At 44.3% G+C, this 18934-nt stretch overlaps 2 protein-coding genes across 5 annotated transcripts; one reads left to right on the forward strand and one right to left on the reverse strand.

The window, feature by feature from the left end:
* Positions 1-233: 233 nt before the first annotated feature.
* On the reverse strand, positions 234-10129 carry APTX (aprataxin). Of its 4 annotated transcripts, none has more exons than XM_064403856.1 (8): positions 9813-10129; positions 9067-9203; positions 8310-8356; positions 6387-6689; positions 4921-4980; positions 1814-2040; positions 884-987; positions 234-599 (listed from the first exon to the last, which is right to left on the reverse strand). In XM_064403856.1, exons 2-8 carry the CDS (start codon positions 9194-9196, stop codon positions 445-447), a joined length of 1026 nt encoding a protein of 341 aa, XP_064259926.1. In that variant the 5' UTR covers positions 9197-9203; positions 9813-10129; the 3' UTR covers positions 234-444. The 4 variants fall into 4 exon arrangements, with proteins under 4 accessions (XP_064259926.1, XP_064259923.1, XP_064259924.1 ...); XM_064403853.1 differs by lacking the exon at positions 9813-10129 and adding an exon at positions 9563-9741; XM_064403854.1 differs by lacking the exon at positions 9813-10129 and adding an exon at positions 9361-9695.
* Positions 10130-10285: 156 nt separating this feature from the next.
* Positions 10286-17818, forward strand: DNAJA1 (DnaJ heat shock protein family (Hsp40) member A1). The gene is made up of 8 exons (XM_064403857.1): positions 10286-10571; positions 10658-10835; positions 11893-11997; positions 12096-12323; positions 13676-13790; positions 15650-15765; positions 16337-16437; positions 17220-17818. The coding sequence occupies exons 1-8, from the start codon at positions 10440-10442 to the stop codon at positions 17436-17438; spliced, it is 1194 nt and encodes a 397-aa protein (XP_064259927.1). The 5' UTR covers positions 10286-10439; the 3' UTR covers positions 17439-17818.
* The last annotated feature ends 1116 nt before the right edge of the window (positions 17819-18934 follow it).

An 18934-nucleotide genomic window follows, 5' to 3' on the forward strand; every position in this document is an offset into this window, starting at 1 on the left:
TCACACCAGTGCCTGCAACATTAACACGCAGGAGGAACTTCAGTGGTAGGCAGAAAACATCAAGAGAAAGATCTCTAAATCATTGTTTCCTTTCACAGTAGAAACCCAGATCTGGGCTCAGTTCAGCTTCTGAATTAAATAAATAATTTCATCCCAACAAAGCACTTCTCCCAGACTTCAGTTCACTTACAGATTAGTGTGGCAGTACCACAATAAAGCTGCAACCAAAAAGGTCCAATTTCAGAAGTCACTTTATTTATATTTTTACTAGGAAGGAAGAAGAGGGCTTGAGTTTTTGTTGACGCTATTACTAAATTAGTATGCTGCTGTTTCCATTTGTCATGTAATGTGGGGAAAAGTGGCCTGGAAACAGCAGCATACATTTCCATTAACATTTTGTGGTCTTGTGTTGTCTTGACATTAGAAAGATGATTTTTTGCAAAATCATTTTGGCCAATGTTTCCGAAGATGTTCCTTTAACTGTGGGATTGTGGACAGCTGTTGTTTACAGCGATGGCATCTGAGGGGAAGTTTGAGAAGTTCAGAGGTATGGTCTTTCACCATCACTTTTCCCTTGCTTCTTACCATCTCTATCACATCTGGGGATAAAAATAAAAAAGATCATAGGTATTGAGACCATGTAGCATCACTGACACATGACACTGCAAATCTCTGTGCATTATTTGCATGCACAGTGTGTCATTGCTGCATTCTAATTTAAACCAGATGCAAAATTTGTTGACTTTTACTCAGTGCTACTCCCCAATATATTAAATTAAATAAAACCTTTATTTTACTGCAATGACTTGCGCATTTAGAAAAGCCCAAAGCCATAACCTGCAAGTGGGATTATATGTTATGAAATACTTTCTCTAATCATTACCTTGAGAGTTTAAGAAGTAGTCCGTAGTAAAAGAATTCCAGTGCTTTTTGGTTTTCAGGGCTGGAGAATCAAAATCCTGGCTGATTACATGCAAATGTAGCTGACTGAAAAAAAATATAATGTAGATTTGAGAGAAGAAGGTTAATGCTCAAAGTTGTTTTGCAGTTGTGTCTGTTGCAAACATGATTCAGCAGGGTGCTGGCCTTGTGGGTCAGTCCTGACCCTGTGACAGAGGAAACAGTTTCTTGTGGAAGCACTGTCTCTTGCCAAGCATTTCACTTATAAACAGTCAGGGTCACTAGTCTGCATATTCCATTGGTCCTTCTCTGCAGTCTATATTCCTGCTAGTTTCCAAAAAGACGGAGACCATAATGTTAGCAAACCACAGGTTTAATAAAGGTTTAATAATAAACCAAAGTTTTGTAATTTGTAGAGTAACTGAATGGGACTTCATCAGTCAAAGCTCAAAAGCTTCCTTCAAGAACTGGAGAACAAGTGACTGCAGTATCAAGAAACTCTTGGACACTTTAATGTCTGGACTTGGACAAAAGACTCAAATCCTTGCTCGGTATTAGGCAGTACTTGACAGATCTAGGAGTCAGTCTCTAATCTCATGCTGGTGCCCTGGGAACAGGATGCCCTGGCAATGGCAGCAGTACTCCTGTCACTGGGGCTGGACCACAGGCATCCCACAGACCCAGGCACCAACCTCGGCTAGAGAAGCCCAAGAGGCATCTCCCCGTGTGCCCAAGATGCCCGTGCATCAGGATCTATACAGCAGTGTGGGGCAGAGGATTGCACACCAAGCTGTCTCTAGTGTTGAGGAGGATTGCCTTTTCTTTAGCAATGCCAAATCTCCTCACGGATTTAGCCCCAATCTGTGTAACTGGAAGAACAGCAAGTCCGCCACATGACTCCTCTAGGTCTTACCTCATACTGGGGATAGCATGGTAACCCAGTCGGAACTCCAGGCTCTCTCTGGCAGGGCACTGTTCGATCATTTTTTGCCCAACAGCATGCATATGTTCCAGAAGCTCAAGGTGGTCCCTGGTGACTGACTTCAGACTTGAAATAGGGTCCCATGGTAAGATAAGCCAGTGGTAACGTGCTTTGGGATATTTATCCTTGATGACTACAGTCTTTTCATCTTTGTAAACCTTGCAAAAAATGAAACAACTAGATTACTTTCTGATTGAAAGTTATATATACTATTCCTATAAGCACTACATTTAGTGGAGAGATGCTATCCAATGAAAACTTTTGCTGGAATTAAGCTGCTCCAGTACCCTCTTCCATAACATATACCAGGCAGCTATGGAGAGGTGTTCCAGTATCCTTTTTCATATACTTTATTATAAAAGGCAAAAGCTTTCTAATCTAACTTACAGTAAGTTAACCATAAGTACAGAGCTATATGAGTTTCTTGAAAATCACCTGGACTGAGATACCAGTGAGGCCTAGAGAACTCTACTTCCATCAGGCTATGTTCAAGCTCTGCAGTCACAAACAAAACCACTGTGCTCCATACGGAATATGTTGGAATGCACTAGGTTGCAGATATCCAGAGTGAAGCACACATCTCAGATGTGCTACCAGCAGTGTGCTGCAGACCTCCACCAGCATTACAAAGATTAAAATATTCAAGTCTGGTCATCCTACCCAGTTTGCTGCTTTGTAAGATCACTCACAAGAAGGAGAACAGATTCCTGTCTATCATGTTCTTCCTGTTTTCATTTTGTTTTGCCTTCTGCAACAATTCAGTACAGCTGAGGAAGAGAAATGGTTGGGAAGCTTGTGTACAACAGTGGGGAGAGCCCAGCAATAAAAAACCATCAGGTTGTGACACAGAAACTGTGTACTGTGTCTCTGGTCTCCTAGCAGTGCACCAGTTGATGAGAGAGGGATGATGTCTTTGTCACCTTTTCTAATTACTCTTGTATGTTTATATACAGATCAGTCTTACTCTAAAGAAAAGAAGATTAGAGTTCCATCAGTACACAAATCATAGGACAGATTCTTTCAGCAGCAAGATATTTTTACATACATACTAGTAGTGTCTGCTCCTACCACCAGAAGGAACAGGATCATGTTCAAATCTTTTCAGAAAAAAGAAATATTGCCATTTAATATTTGATTAAAAAGAAAATATAGGAGTTCTGATGTTTGTGTATTCAGATTGAAACTACAACTAATAAAGCTAACCTTCACTCATAAACAGTTATTTGTGTCTAACACTAAAAGAATGGTTTTAAAACCTGCTTACATTTTGGGTCAAGAAAACCCTGTTTTGATAAGTATGTAGATTTCTGCTTCAGGGATAAAAATTAAGCTTCATGTTTAAAAAGTACGGAAGAATTTCCATGGTTTTATCATTCCCTATAGATAGACTCAACTGAAAGTGCTGGCAATTCTAGGACAATAGGCATCCATTCTCCTGTAAATCTATGCAGTTCAACACTTCACACTTGAATTAGGAGAAAAATCAATCAAGAAATAGGAGCCTTCTGTTTAGCTATCAGCTAAGTGAGGAACTGGCTCACAGGTCAGGCATAAAGAGTTACAGTGAATGGGTGACATCAGACTGGTGACTGTCACTGGTGGGGTTCTACAGGGCTCCATCCTCAGCCCTGTGCTCTTCAACAGCTTAATAAATTACCTGGACACAGGACTGGAAGGAATAGAAAGGAAGTTTGCTAATGACACTAAATTGGGAGAACTGTCAACTCCCTTGAAAGCAGGAAGGCCCTGCAGAGAGACCTGGACAAATCAGAGAGCTGGGCAGAAGTTTAACAAGGTAAAGTGCTGGATTCTACTCCTTGGACACGGCAACCCTGGACATACAGAGAGATTGGATAGCAAGAGACTGGAGAACAGCTCCATGGAATGGGAGCTGAGGGTCCTGGTCAGTGACCAGTTGAACAGGAGCCAGCAGTGCCCTGGCAGCCAGGAGGGTCACTCGTGTCCTGGGGGCATCAGTCAGGCACAGCATCACAGCCAGGCAGGGGAGGGGATTGTCCTGCTCTGCTCTGCTCTGGGGCAGCCTCACCTCCAGGGCTGGGGGCACTTTGGGGTCACACAATAGAAGACATAAAGCTCTTAGAAAATGTCCAAAGGAAGGCTAAGAAGATAGAGAAGGGTCTTGAAAGGAAGCCATATGAGGAGCAGCTGAGGTCTCTTGGTCTGTTCAGCCTGGAGGAGACTGAGGGGAGACCTCACTGCAGTTACAACTTCCTTGTGAGGGGACAAGAAGCAGCAGGCACCGATCTCTTCACTCTCATGATCAGTGACAGAACTTGAGGGAATGGCCTGAAGCTGAGCCAGGGAAGGTGTAGGCTGGATATCAGGAAAAGGTTCTTCACCCAGTGGGTGGCTGAGCACTGGAACAGGCTACCCAGGAAAGTGGTCATGGCACCAGGTCTGTCAGAGTTCAAGAAGCATTTTCAGGTACATGGTGTGATTTTTGGGGATGTCCTGTGAGGGCCAAGAGTTGGATTCAATGATCCTGACACTATGACTCTAAATTATCTTCAGCCTAACAGTGATCACGACCTGAAGGGGCCCAGTGAGGCCAGGAGTCAGATCATGTCAGCTGACATAAAGATGTGAAAGTTAAGAAGCTAAAAATTTGCTGGAAACCAGGAAACTGCACTAAGAAACAAGACAGCATTGACTGCTGGAGAATGGGAACCTTTGTGGCTTGCTCAGCTTCAAATGATAACCCCATATTAGTTTGTTTCCCTGAGGAAACAAAGTAACTGCATGGCTCATTGGCTCTCCAATCAAACTTTTTGAAATCTGTTGGCCAAATCTCAGAGTACAGAGAGCTCAAAGATAATTTAACACAATGAGAATCTGCAAAATCAGTAGCGACTCCCAAGTTAATGTTACTATAGAGAGAGATGCAAGTACATTTCAGCCCTTACACAGGACTCCACTGATTAACCAGACTGTTAAAGCAAATTGCAGAGGGAAGAGAGAAAGCTCATTTAGCTTTACTAGACAGGATCTACTGTAAAGTAAAAGTATACACCTCTCACCTGCATTTTTGGATCTTGCATGGAGCTCTTCAGACCCTGACTCCAGTGTCCTAAATGTTCCTATACCACAGAATGGGAAAATAAATTGTAAGATAATGAAGCGTCCAATTATATACTTCAAAGGATTCAGCTAAGAATATTCATTTGTATACAGCAGTACAGTAACAGCTGAATGAGAGGTCAATTATTTCTCTTCTAGAAAATGCCAACATACCTGCTCCAACTGCCCCCAAAAACCTACTTTTGAAAACTTTTAACAAGATACTGTGAAGATGGAAAGTTCAATCTTCCAAACATTGGAAATTCAACAGCAGGGAGCCTATAAATGTGTTTAAATTTAATAATTTGCTTGCACTTGTCATGGCACAAGGCCCTCTGCTTCAGGGATCACAAAAACCAAAGAAAGAACAAAGATCTCCATCAACTGTCTTATCCCATACTGCTCTGCACAGAAAAAAGTAGTTGTAGTGTGTGGCCTTATGATTAGATATATTGATTTTTTTATATTGTGCAGTGGCTTGTAGAGAAAAGAATAAAGGCACAGGAAGATCAAGCCAACACAAGCTATTTCTTGACTTTGCTACTGAACACCTAATAGAAGGTGTGTCTTGAGTGCACCTTTCTCAAAACATGTTTTAACTGTTGAAAGTAGTAATGATATTCATCATATCCTTACAAAGGAAGACGTTCAATTATTATAGTGCTGGCAGGGAAATAGTGTGAGCTGTCATCTCCCTGCTTATTCCACGACAAATCTGGCCCAAGCACAATATAACTAGCTAATATAACTAGCCCAAGTCCACAAATTAAGTAAGTGGTTAACGCACAGCAACCTGAGAATAAAATTTTGTCTTAAGGGGTTTCATTTCTGTGCCTTCTCCTCCAGCACTGCACTAGTTCCAAATGCATTAAGGTCTTTTATTTTGTCCATGTCACAGGGCTAAAAAGTCCCTTTCAAAGATTCTGGCTGCTAACATTCACTAATGTAAACATGGTTCTGCCATATGGAATGAACAAAGCAGGAGGAGACAAAAAGCCTCATGCAATTACAAATAAAGAGATTTTAAAGAGAAAAGGCTCAGGTTGTTCTGTTCTCTGTGCACTTGCTTTTAGATAACCACTCAAGAGCCAGGACAGCATCCTTGGGTGACTGCAGTTAAATGGAGCTCACGTGGACTGTCCTTCTAGCAGCAACTGCAGCTGAAACCAGAGATTAAATCCTCATTTGCTCATCCTCACACACACCTAACCCTCAAGTCAGGTTAGAATGGGTCCCAAGTAACTTTCACAGGGTCTGGCTGATGTCAGGAGCACATAACACCTCTCATGCTCTGTATACTTTGAGGATCTGTGTTCACCTGAGATGCCTGCCACCAGCAGAATCCACAAAAGCAAAAGACCATGTCTCCTCAAGGAGGAGACAACCCCAGGAGAAACAGCACAAGTATTAATACCAACACACTTGCCTTTTTGCTTGAAGTTCCTTCCTGTGCAGATACACTGGTATTGCTTAGCTTTGGATTTGTAGAACTGCCTTGTGTATCCACCACCTCCAGCTTCATGGTTTTTCTGGGCACAAGCTCTATATCATCATTCTCTTCATGTGGAATCTTATCTGCTTTTGGAACAGTTTTCCCAGATTCTTCAGCAAATTGCACCGTGTAGGGGTAAAGGTTATTTACAATATGCAGAACTTGGCCTGGCTTCATTTTCACCACTTCATCCTTGCCAATATTCACAAGATCAACACTAGTTGGGTTGACCCCTATCTTGGTAGACAGAAAAAGGGAAAAATAGTGGAAAATTATGTTTTAAGTGTAATCGCCAACTTCTGCTCAGTTCTCCTGGAATAGCATTATCCTGGAAAGGAAATGCATTTCGTATTCACCGCCCACCCTGCCACATCAACCCACTTCAGCAGACCAGGCAGTGCAGTACTGTGGGCATCTGTTTGTGCCCCAGTCTTGCAGTCACAGCTGTCAGCACACAACCTCTGGGCCTGGTGCCACAGGGAGCCTGGGCATGCAGCAGTTACACAGTCACAGTGTCACTTGTGCTGCACTTCCCTCACAAATTAACAGCCTATTAAACAACTAGTAACAGCAGCAACTGTTTCTGAGGAGTAACTGTAGCAAATTATTTCAGTGCAATCATGTTGTGATGTAGGCAACATACAGTGATTGCTTGATAGATGGATTCCACATCATCATGTGGGTGACCCTACAAAAATTAGGAGTCTTCAGCACAATGCTTTTGGTTAATGTTTATGCACAAAACAGGCTTTGGGAAATCAGCTCTCTCCTGTGACTGATGAACTCAGAGAGTTTTCATTAGCTTTGTCACTGCCATACCTGTGTGCTTCACAGGGCAGTACTATACCTCTCACTTGCTATTCACTGCAATGAAGCTCACACCTGATTCCAGCCAGGATCTCATTACTCTACAGCTCTGCAGTTTCACTCAGGTCAAGGATGCTTCCCATCAGCAAATAAAGTATCAAACAACTGACCACTGGAACCTTGTGCCACACACCTGGGGAGCAACTCCTCAACAGGCAGAGAAAACATGCCAGCACCCATCACCAGAAAGTATTCCCAGTTTTGAGATTCCAGTAACACAATATTCAAATCATAGGGTAGATTTCTGAGAAAAACTGTCCTAGATATCTCTGCCAGAGTCATCAGACACCCCTGGGGTGCCTGTGCTTAGTGGGCTGTGGAAGAATTTTGAGAAAAGACATTCCCCCTCGGCAGGTAGAACATGTTGTTTGCTGCATTGTCCACGCAGGCTGGTGCTGTGGGCACACACTCACAACCATCAGCACCAGACACCTTTCTCTTCATGTTACCTCAGAGATACTGGGTCTCGTAAGTGTGAGGGAGTAGGCCTGCCTCCATCCATCTGGTGACATGAGCATTCCTGCAGTGCTGTCTGACATCCCATCTCTCCCCACAAGTAACCACATCTCCGGCTCCATCAGCTCACCTACAAAAATCTTCTGCTACTGAGTAGTACTATTAACACACGAAATTCAACCTTAAACAAAGGGCTGCCTCAGCCCAAGTCCAAGGCTCAGGAGAAAGATAAGTTTAGTAGAAGAAGTCCGGAGTCTCTCAAATGCAGCGCCCAACAGAGCTGACTGAGGACTCACAATAGCTGATGCTGCTAGCCTGGCTGTCTTAGACTGGAATGTATCTGGAAAGAATAGCGCAGCCTTTCACTGAGGTACACAAAGAAGACAGTTCACTTCTGAGGGCCACTTGCTGTAACCTCCCTTGGTGATAAGAAAGTTTCAGTGATCAGAATCATAATTTGGAGCATCTGTGGAGTTAAGTACAACTGTCCCAGTAAGTACCAGAAATACTGCAGATCCATACATAAAAACATACCTGTTTAACTGTGACATACCCCTTGTTACAGTCTGCTTTTAACTGAACTGGAAAACAAAGAACAAAGTGTCACAAAACCATGCAAATAAAAAGAACTCTGCTGAACGTCACACTGCAGAAAACACTCCTCTTTTTGAAGAGCTGTTTCTTTCTGGAGCTGTTTTTTGTGAATGTGTGCCAAGAATATTTCTGCCTAGTCTTTTCTTTCCAGGACCACAGGTAAAACAGAGCCAACCCACACACTGAGCCCAGGGTAGAATTACTTCAGAACAAAGGCGCATTCTGTGCATGTCTCATACATATTCTTGACATTCTTACCAGTCCTCTGGGACCATAAGGCATAGAGCAAGACTGTGTCCAGATGCACGGAAGATAGAGCAGGGAAGATGTGCAGTATTGTATAGGTGACAGATACTTTTATATATTATCCAAGATCATGTTATTCTATGTATAAAATAACAAGTAATGCTAAAAATCAGTTGGTGGAATACTAGGGAGTAGTGCTGCTCATGAACCAAGGATGCAGGCAGTGAATCACAGCTGTGGGCCTGGGAATTCACATGAAGATGCAAAGCTTTAGTTTATGGAGGTGGACATCCTGTCATTGGGTGTTTCTGATTCTTGGCCCCAGAGATCTCTGTAAGTGCTTATTAAAAAGGATTGATGACTTCAGGAACAGGCAGCATTGCAGACCACGTAGAGGCAAGCTCAGCTGCTGCTGCAGGTGGAAAGCAGGATTTGAGCTAAATCAGGTTACCTTGCTGCCGCGAGCACTTCTTATCCGTTATCCCAGTCTCTGGGCCACGCCCAATCACCACAGCCTCCAAGTGCGGCAGTTTCACTCGCTGACTGCATTCCTCTTTGCCCACGAGCCAGCACACACGCATCACTGAGCTACAGAGCAAAATAAACAGTGTGTTACCAACACGGCACTTGCAGAGGGGCCACCTTCCTGCGGAACACGGCCCGTGAATTCTGGGCCAGCCCATCCATCAGCTGAGCCAATTCGGTTCAAGTTTCTGAAATTCAAAGCAAAGCATGTCACCAGCACCTGCATAATCTAAGGGCAGGTAGCTGTTGAAAGGGCAGTCCTGTTTTCCTTCCTACACCACCACACATTCCCACATCCGTGAACCACATGTAGGAAAAATCGACTGGATTGACAGTTCCATCTGACAGAAGAGCCTAGCCACAAAAAAGCTCAATTTGTTTCCCACTGAATCAGAGTTCACCCGAGAGATGAACTTAGTCACCAAAACAAGAGAGAGCAGCAGAAGGCAGGAGACGACGAGAGAGCCGCGACAGCTTCACCCAGCAACAGCCAGCACACGGGCCGTGCTACGAAGCCCTGAAGCTCGCAGCACCGTGACCCTGGGCGGCAGGGATCCCTCCCGCCCGGCCTGCCCGGCGCTGTCCCCGGGCTGCGGCCCCGGCGGTGCCGCCGCCACCCCCGCGGGCCCGTTCCCATGGCAACGCCGCCACCCACACCCCCCCGCCCCTTACCGCGCGCGCGCGACCTTCGCGCCGCCGCCGCAGCCAATCAGCTGCTGCGGCGCGTCCCCCGCGTGACCAGCCACAGGCACCCGCCTCGGCGCGCCGCGCGGCGCAGGCGCACTGGGCCCGCGCACCCGGGAGTGGGCACTGGGTCCTCGCAAAAGCGCGGTAGAGTGGAGTGGGCGGGGCCGCCGGCCGGCCTGTGCGGCGCGGAGCCAGGCCCGCGTAGGGAGCGGGGGGGAAAGGCGCGGAAAGTGCCGGGAGGGCGGCGGCCGGGCCGACACGTCCGGTGCCCGGCGCAGCTCGGTGCCTCCGAGGGCGGGGGCGGCCCAGCGCGCAGGCGCAAGGGGAAGCAAACGCTGGGCGGGGACGCCACCGCCCGCGCCGGGCGGGGCGGGGTCCGCGCTCGGTGCGGGCGGCGAAGGCGGACGCTGATTGGCCAAGTGCCTTCCCCTCCCGCACAGCCATTGGTGGGTCACTCTCCCGGGCCCGGCGCGCGGCGGGGCAGGACTTCCGGGGTGGAGCCGCCTGTTAAGCGGCGGGGCTGCGGGACCGGCCCGAACTTTCCAGAAGAGTCGGGATCGGAGCAGCGCGGACTGGGATCTGCGCCCGCCGCCCCGGGGGCCTGCTGCCGCCATGGTGAAGGAGACCACCTACTACGATGTGCTGGGCGTGAAGCCCAACGCGTCGGCCGAGGAGCTGAAGAAGGCCTACCGCAAGCTCGCGCTGAAGTACCACCCGGACAAGAACCCCAATGAGGGCGAGAAGGTCGGCGGGACGGGACGGGACGGGCCGGGAGGGGCCGGGGTGGGGGTGCTGCAGGTGCCTGAGTGCCGTGGCTGTCCTCTCCGCAGTTCAAGCAGATCTCGCAGGCTTACGAAGTGCTGTCGGACCCGAAGAAGAGGGAGCTGTACGACAAAGGAGGCGAGCAAGCTATCAAGGAGGGCGGCTCCGGCGGCGGCTTCGGGTCACCCATGGACATATTCGATTTGTTCTTCAGCGGAGGGAGGATGCAGAGGGGGGAGAGGCGAGGTAACGTGTCGGCGGGGGTATCGCGTTTTCTGAGGAGGATGTTGTGGATGTAGGAGTTTAAGGAGAGTTAAACTGAAGTTACAGGCGTAATCTGAAAATTGGAGAAGAGTGTTGTCCCTTATCGCCTGAAGCCCCAAGGGAGGGCGTTTGGTGCAGTGGTAGTTTGGTCTCGTGTGCATTGTGCCCTGTTAATCGCTAACCAGGTGCGTTCGGAGTACCTTTAGCTGAGTGTAAGCCCAGCTGCTAGTAGACACAGTAAGAAATGGAAGGATAAAGTAGCTTAAAATGGTTTATTAATTAAGCTACTGTAAATGTAGTATTTAAAAGCAGCTATCTCAACAAGATATCAAGGTCCAGTTCAGTCTGTGAAACTTCTCTGTGTTCCTGCACTGTGCCGTGGTGTTAGGTTGAAGCTGCAGTAAAATGCTGCCCAGAAGGTGGGCTCCAGTTCAGTCACGCTGGGAGAAGCTTTAAACTTGTTAAGAGCAGTGCTGACCCCATCACCTCTTAGGACAGATCTGGTGAAAAAGGGAAGAAAAATTGTTTTGTATCAAAGTGTTAACCGTGTCAAAGTACTTGTAACAACCTAGAGCTCAGCATCGTTTAGAAAACTAAGCCTACAGCAGCTGAAGTGCTAAGGAGTTCCTGAGGATAAAAATATAGTTGGTCGTTTCTGGTTCCAGATGGTGACGTGGTGAGAGGAAGAAAGTGCTGAAGTGGAGATTGCAAACAGAGTCGCTCGCTTGTTTGTAGGAGATTTGTTTGGTGACTTTTTAATGCAGGACCGTGGTTTCAACAGAACTTAAACATTTGAGGTTCTGTATGTTCTGTTGCTGTTACTGTTTGTACTTTTCCAGAAGGTCTCTTGTCAAAGTTATAACAACTGTTATCTAATATGTTAGCAGCTGAGAAAGGGGCTTTTGACTAATACAAGCAAAACAAGACAAAGCTCTATTGAGACACGATGCTAAAGCCCAGAGACTTGGTTTATCATGGCTTGGCAGGGAGGTGTGCAGACCAAGCTTCTAAACTTGAGTAAATGTCTGTTCTTTTACAGGTAAAAACGTGGTCCACCAGTTGTCAGTAAGTTTAGAAGATATGTACAATGGTGCGATGAGGAAACTTGCACTGCAGAAAAACGTTATCTGTGACAAGTGTGAAGGTAACGTTGAAACTGAACCTAGAGAGAAGATGTTTGTAAAGCTTTTGGGTTTTTTTTCTGGTAGTACATAACCACCTATCTCCAATTTTTGTTCTCAGGTCGTGGTGGTAAGAAAGGTGCAGTAGAATGCTGCCCCAATTGCAGGGGAACAGGCATGCAGATCAGAATTCACCAGATTGGGCCAGGAATGGTGCAGCAGATCCAGTCTGTGTGTATGGAGTGTCAGGGGCATGGGGAGCGTATCAGCCCCAAGGACCGGTGTAAGAGCTGCAACGGCAGAAAAATTGTTCGAGAGAAGAAGATCCTGGAAGTTCACATTGACAAAGGTGAGGTGTCTCACTGAGGTGAAGTGTTGAACTTGAATGTACTGACTGACTTGGCAGCACTAAAACAGAAGTTTTAGGAAATACGTGATGTTAATTTGGTAAGTAACAGTGCTGAATACATAGTAAAATTGCTTATTGCTGCCTTACAAAAAGTAGAGGTGTTTTCTTGGGAAGGTGAAAGCTCTGTGTTCACTTCTAAGGCCTGATACATAACTAAGAATGAATTCAGAAACCTGCATTATTTTAAACAGTGAATTATTTTTCAGGTCCCTCTAAGCCCAGTTTGTGATCAGGCAGCCTAATCAATTTTCACTGCCTGCAGCAAAGCCCTGCAGACTCCGATCACTTCCGCTGTGTTTCAGTGCGAAGGGGAACCAGGTCTGCTATAGTGATAGGGGGCAGAGACAGTGCTGAGCCTCTCGTGCTTAGAGTTCTGTTGGCTACACACCCCTGACAGCGCTGCCCAGCGCAGGTACTACTTTCTTGACTGGCAAAATGCAGCTCAATACACAAACCCTCAGCATGAACGTAATGGTATTGAGTGACAGATGCATCTCTGTTGAGGGGGCTGCCCAAAAGCTGGTGGGAGAAGTCTCTGGAATAGTGCAGCTTGTAAGACAGAGCAAGCTGACAAGTACATGACTTCTGCAGACTCACTCATGATTATGACCTGCAACTGTTACATCTGTAAGCACAGCTTATGCAATGCCTGAATTTGTAGGGGGAATCCTACAGTAGTAGTAGTAAAAATGAGGACTAGAAGGGATATATTACTGATATTTTGAACAGGGAAGTCTTTCTAGAAGGAAGGCAAAAGAGACTGATAGAGCGTAAGAAAGCTAGTATTTTTGTTTTATAGACTTTTTGTGTGGGTGAAACAAGTTCCTTGCAGGAGGTTTTCAGTCCGTGGGGAATGCTTCTTTGACTTGGCATGCACTGAGATGATGCTTCATAAGATGTGCCATGTATGTATGAAACTGAAGAAGCAGACTGGTCAATTGCTCTTGAAATAGAGTTTGTACGCAGTGTTTCTGATTTCTTTCTTGTATTTGTGTGTATAATGAAAGTTGTTTTGATGATATTTCCCTTCAGGACTTTTTGTTGGTGACTCTTTTGGCAGCACAGTTAAACTTGATGGTCTTGAGACTGAAATCAGGTTAGCACCGCTAAGATCTGTTGAACAAGTGAGTGGATTAAAAGAAAAAATAAAAACAAATGTTTCAAGAGAAGATCCTGATGTTCTTGCTTAAAGATCCAGAGATATCTTGACACCAGCTCATGCCTATAAAAGTGTTCACTGTTGGTGCTTCTATCTTAAAAATAAGAAAAATATTTATTGCTTTGTGCAATAGGAATGAAGGATGGTCAGAAAATAACATTCCATGGTGAAGGGGATCAAGAGCCAGGTCTGGAGCCGGGGGATATTATTATTGTCTTGGATCAGAAAGATCACTCTGTATTTACAAGGTAAAAGACTCTTGAATTCTCTTATGTTATCTCTTGTGATGTTTTTCCACATGCTTCCTTGGTTACCACTCATCTTGTAGGTACTGGAGTGTCAGGAGATAGGATCACATGACTGTCACTCAGCCATGAGTTTGTCTGGGTGGTCAGAGGAGTGCTGGAGGTGAGTTCTGGTGCAACTAGTCTGGCCACTTGTGTTTTAATAGCATGAGGTAATCTCCTGTAAGCTTTGGCAGCAGAAGGGGATAGAAGGCAAACAAAAGTAGTTAGAGTTAAGAGTTTATAAATATTTAAGAAGTTATTGAAATACTGAGATTTTCAGTAGTTTTGAATATTTGTGACTGTTTCCTTGCTTTCAATTACTTAGCTCAGAAGATTGCCATTTAATGTAGTCCACTGTTGTCCACATGGCCTCAAGACACAGAAAACTTGGAGTGTGTGCACATGAGTTTGTGGATCTTACTTAGGACAAACTTACTCAGTATAGTGTGCACTTCATTTCCTGCCCGGGTGCTGTGGGCAGGATAATTGGTCCTGCCTGTTTTTTATTGTGAAAGCAAAAGTGACTCAAGCAGTGCTGACCACATCTCAGCTATTTCGTGTTCCCAGGCAGTACTGCTTGGTGTTGCATGCCTCCCTCTTTTGCCTTTCTGTTTGTGGAATTAGTCTGTCCAGTATATTTTGGTCCAGTTAAAAGCACCATTGATGATCTCACAGAAGTGTGTTGCATTTTTTTTCTCGCTGCTGCTCAGAGGAGTTACAAAGGAAGTGGTGGGTTTAGAGAAAGAACTTAGCACTGACCTTGTGCTTGTAAATAGGAGCGGTGAGCCAAAGGTTCTTGGGAAACATGCAGCTGGTCTGCCTGACTATCATGTATTGCACTGAGCTCTTGAAGCTGGTGCCAGAATTCTGTGCCAAGGAACACTGAGCTCACAGGTTAAGAATCACGTTTGCTTTGGATGAGCTTACTCAGCTGATTTTTCTTAACTTCCAGTGAAACCAGACATTGATTCAGATATGCCAAATTGGTTTCCTGGGACCTGAAGTCACAATTCTGCTAGATTATTTTTGTCTATCCTTCTGCCCGATGCTTTCAATTCTAGAGTTTTTCAGTAACCCTTAATATTACTGGTCTTGTGGGGTTATGCTGAGGTCATGCTCTCGCACAAGTGGGATGTTCCTCCTCTCCTGTCAGAGTCTAAAATTAGCTTTTCGTTCAAGTCTCCTGCCAGAGATGTTTTAAAAACAGGCTGAGTGCTCTATATCCTTTGAATAAAATGAAGGATTTTGTAGCCTTTGAACATGTAGACAATTACTAGCATTGCCATACTGAAGTCAGAACACAATTAAAGTAATTAACACTATCTATTCCAAATACTTCTTGGTACTTGTCTCGTTACCCAGAGTGGCCATTACCTGTTCAAATTTCCATGGTAATAAATCTTCAGGGTGTAACAGATCACCATAGTGCAAACTAGTGCAATTAAGAAGGCATTTATCTATGCAAACAAATGAATTAATTGTCCCAGTTTGAGTATTTATGAGGCTGGGAAATTTTTTTTTAATTGGGAAGGAGCAGTGAAGTGAAACCAGAGGCAAGTGGGCCTCACTGTATTTATTTATTTTCAATAAACACTTATAACATTTTAGATAGCTTTACGTAATCGTAATGGCTCTCAGAGCAGGCTATCATTCTAGTAATTGAGGAGCTACACTAGAATTTGGTATTCTTTGTTTAATTGCCAGGGTTTCTGTTATAATTACAGCTTCTTGTAATTTCCAGATTTTAAATGTTGAAGTTGGGTATGATCCTTGTACTGCTTCTCTCTCACTGTGACTGTTGTTGATTGGTTCTGCCTTAGACGAGATGAAGATCTACTTCTGTCTATGGATATTCAGCTGGTTGAAGCACTATGTGGCTTTCAAAAGCCCATCACAACGCTGGATAACAGAACTATTATTATTACCTCCCGTCCTGGTAAGAGTTGGTTTGCTTTCTGTTGGAAGTTCTAGCGTTCAGTGAATGTAAGCTAGAAATCTAAAGGAACAGAAGCACCCCATACTTGATGTAGAAGGGATGTGTGCTGGTATCAAATTACTTGCCCTAGTCTTTGCAGTACGAATCTTAAAATAAAAAAGGATTTTTGCATAGCAGTCAGCAGTAACTTTCTCTTTGCGTGACGTAGTAACAGACCTTACCTCATGGACATACTTGCATCCTGAGGATATCTCATGAGAATTGAAGGCCGTGGGTCTCTGAAAACCACTTTTTCAGCCCTGGAAGCGATGGAGCACTTAATAAATTTGTAAGTATGCTTCCTTTGGGAAGCATAACAAGGTTTACAGGAATGTAATGTAGAAATCAATCTGCTTTCCTACTCATATGTTCCCAGGCAGTAAGTTCCTGTTAGACTACTACACGTTGGTGTTGCTGCCTCACCACAATATAGAAAGCTACATAAATATTGAAGGGAATTACAACTAAAGCTGCTTCTGTTGCTTCCATGAGTCCCTTCCTTTTTTGGTAATTTTTTGTTGTTTTTTTTTAGGCCAGGTTGTTGAGCATGGGGCTATTAAGTGTGTGTTGAATGAAGGTATGCCAATTTATCGCAGACCATATGAAAAAGGACGTCTGATCATAGAATTCAGGGTAAGTGAATCAACTCACTTCCACAGCATTCCAGGACTGAACATCCATCCAAAATTCAACCAATAAGCACTACCTCAGTCAAAAAGAGATACCAATAATCAGATATCCTGTTTGGCATTTTTTACAATGGTGGGAATATGCAACTCATCAGAATTACAGTTCAGAGCAAAGAAACTTCCAGAACACTGTGTGCTTAAAGTACATTAGGTATCAGAGGAGTTTCTTCAGCAATCTTGTGAATTTCCATTTTCTTGACATATTCTTTAGTTTCTCTTGTCCTGTAGAAAGGATGCATGAGTAATTTCAACTTCTGCCCTGGAGCAGAAGATTAGGTTGGAAAATGCTGGTTTTCTTCTCTGGGGAGAAGCTAATACTGGGAACTGTAGCAATGGGCCCCATCTGCTACAGCTTCGAATATATTTAACCATATCTCTGAAGTTGAAATTTTGTTCATATCTATATTTAAATATGCAGTTGTATATGGTATAATAAATATGTAGTAGTATGTGCTATTATATTACATATATACTTTGCTTTTGTGGTTGATTCCAGAGGGCAGCCTGAGCCAGAAGAAAGGTGTTGATTGAGTTGCCAGAGTTAGAAGCTAACTTCATGCAGGCATTAAAAAGCAGCTTAGTGATGCTGATTATTTTTTTAAGCTCTGAATTTAAGTAATCTGTGACGACAAACCTGACTTTGGCAGGTCTTTAACCTGTAAGTCTATTTGACCTAAAGAAAAAACAATTCAGATAGACTTTAGTAACCTTAGCTCTTGATTTCAGGTGATCTTCCCAGAGAGTGGCTTCCTCTCCTCAGATAAGCTGTCCTTACTCGAAAAACTGCTACCTACAAGGCAGGAGATAGAAGAAACTGAGGAAATGGAACAGGTGGAATTAGTGGACTTCGATCCATCTCAAAAGCGAAAACACCACTACAATGGGGAAGTGTATGAAGATGATGAGCATCAGCCTAGAGGTGGTGTTCAGTGCCAGACATCATAAATGGGCCAGTGAATAACTTGTGATGCTTGTTTTGTATGCAGTAGTGGATGAGTGAAGGACTACAAGCAGTTTGCCCTCACCTGCTATTTGTTGTTTTATCCAGCCATAGTCATTTCTAAAAGCATAAAGAAATAAACTAAGTAATTAAACTGACTTTGCGATTTGTATAAAGCTCCAGGATGCAAGCTGAAATGAAGTTGACTGCACTTCACCCCTGCCTCTTGGTCCAGAAAACTCCCTTACCTGCTTGTCTTTTATTCCAAACCTTGTAATTCCTGTATGTGTGCAATTGCCCAGGCTTAAACTAAGATTCTGTGATGTGCTTTTTAGGAATTCTAGATCTTAAACTCTGTGAATAAAGTATGCACAAGTAATTATAATCCATGGTAAGATGTAGTAAAGTTTTGTACTAGTTAGGATAATAATGTTTGGGTTTGTACTGGTGTTTGTTAAACAGGGCCTGGCTGTAATGCACCCACGTGGCAGATGAGGCTGACACAGATGTGGTCAATCTTCACAGGCCCATTAATGTAGTGAGATGCCCAAGCTCTCCATGCTATTGCACGTGAGGTCAGATAGTCCTTTCCTGTGCCCTCACTGGCGCTGACCCCAGAGCTAGATGTGGAGCTTGCTTTGTTCCATCAGTGACTCCCGTTGGGCTGCTGTCCTGCGCCACACTGCCTGTGGAGCCAGTGGTTGCTTGGAGCTGCCTTGGCTGCTGTGCATTAGTAAAATCCTCTTGGCTTTGTCAGCACGCAGGTGGCTTGGAACATCAGACTGCTGCTAGGTGAAGCTTGATTTACACCCTGGTTACTGAAATCAGATACCCTTGGTGTGTTGTGGGGAGCAGTACCAGTCCTCTTAGTGGATATATGTGATCCTGCAGAGGAAACAAGGCTAGTGAATACAACCAACCACTGCATCTAGGATGTTCTGAAATGAATGTATTGTGTGCATTATTTCAAGCTGACTCTTAAATTTCTGTATGAATGTTCTAATTATTGTAGATGAAGTGTTTCCGATATAATTACAAAATTGTTCATTGCCTCTTTTCTTAGACCAGATGTTGGTTCAAAAACACCACCCCGTTCTTTTTAGACAGCTAATCACAGAAAAATCTTTAAAACCTTCTTTCAGAAAATATGCTGAGAGGACAGGTCCAGATTTAACCTCTAGTGTGGTAGTTTAGTCTTGCTCAACCATCTGGCTTGAGACAGAGCTTACACTTTTCATACTGCTTTGAAGCAAAAGCGTCACAAGGAGAACTCAGATCTAAGTAGCTGCTGCGTGGCAGTACGTGTGTTGTAACTTGAATATCTGGAAGTTCTTAGGAAAAAAACATCTCTGACTTATCTAAGCATTACAAGTTTCATTGTATAAAGACAGCTGGTATACCATGGGTTTTGTACCTCTAATGAGGTCCCTTTCAGGTACCTACAGAACTGTCATCTTTCACCTAGTTTTCTGTTTCCTTTCTCAATAGAAATAAAATCCTG

Source organism: Passer domesticus, chromosome Z (genome assembly GCF_036417665.1).
Source record: "Passer domesticus isolate bPasDom1 chromosome Z, bPasDom1.hap1, whole genome shotgun sequence".
Classification (NCBI taxonomy): Eukaryota; Metazoa; Chordata; class Aves; order Passeriformes; family Passeridae; genus Passer; species Passer domesticus.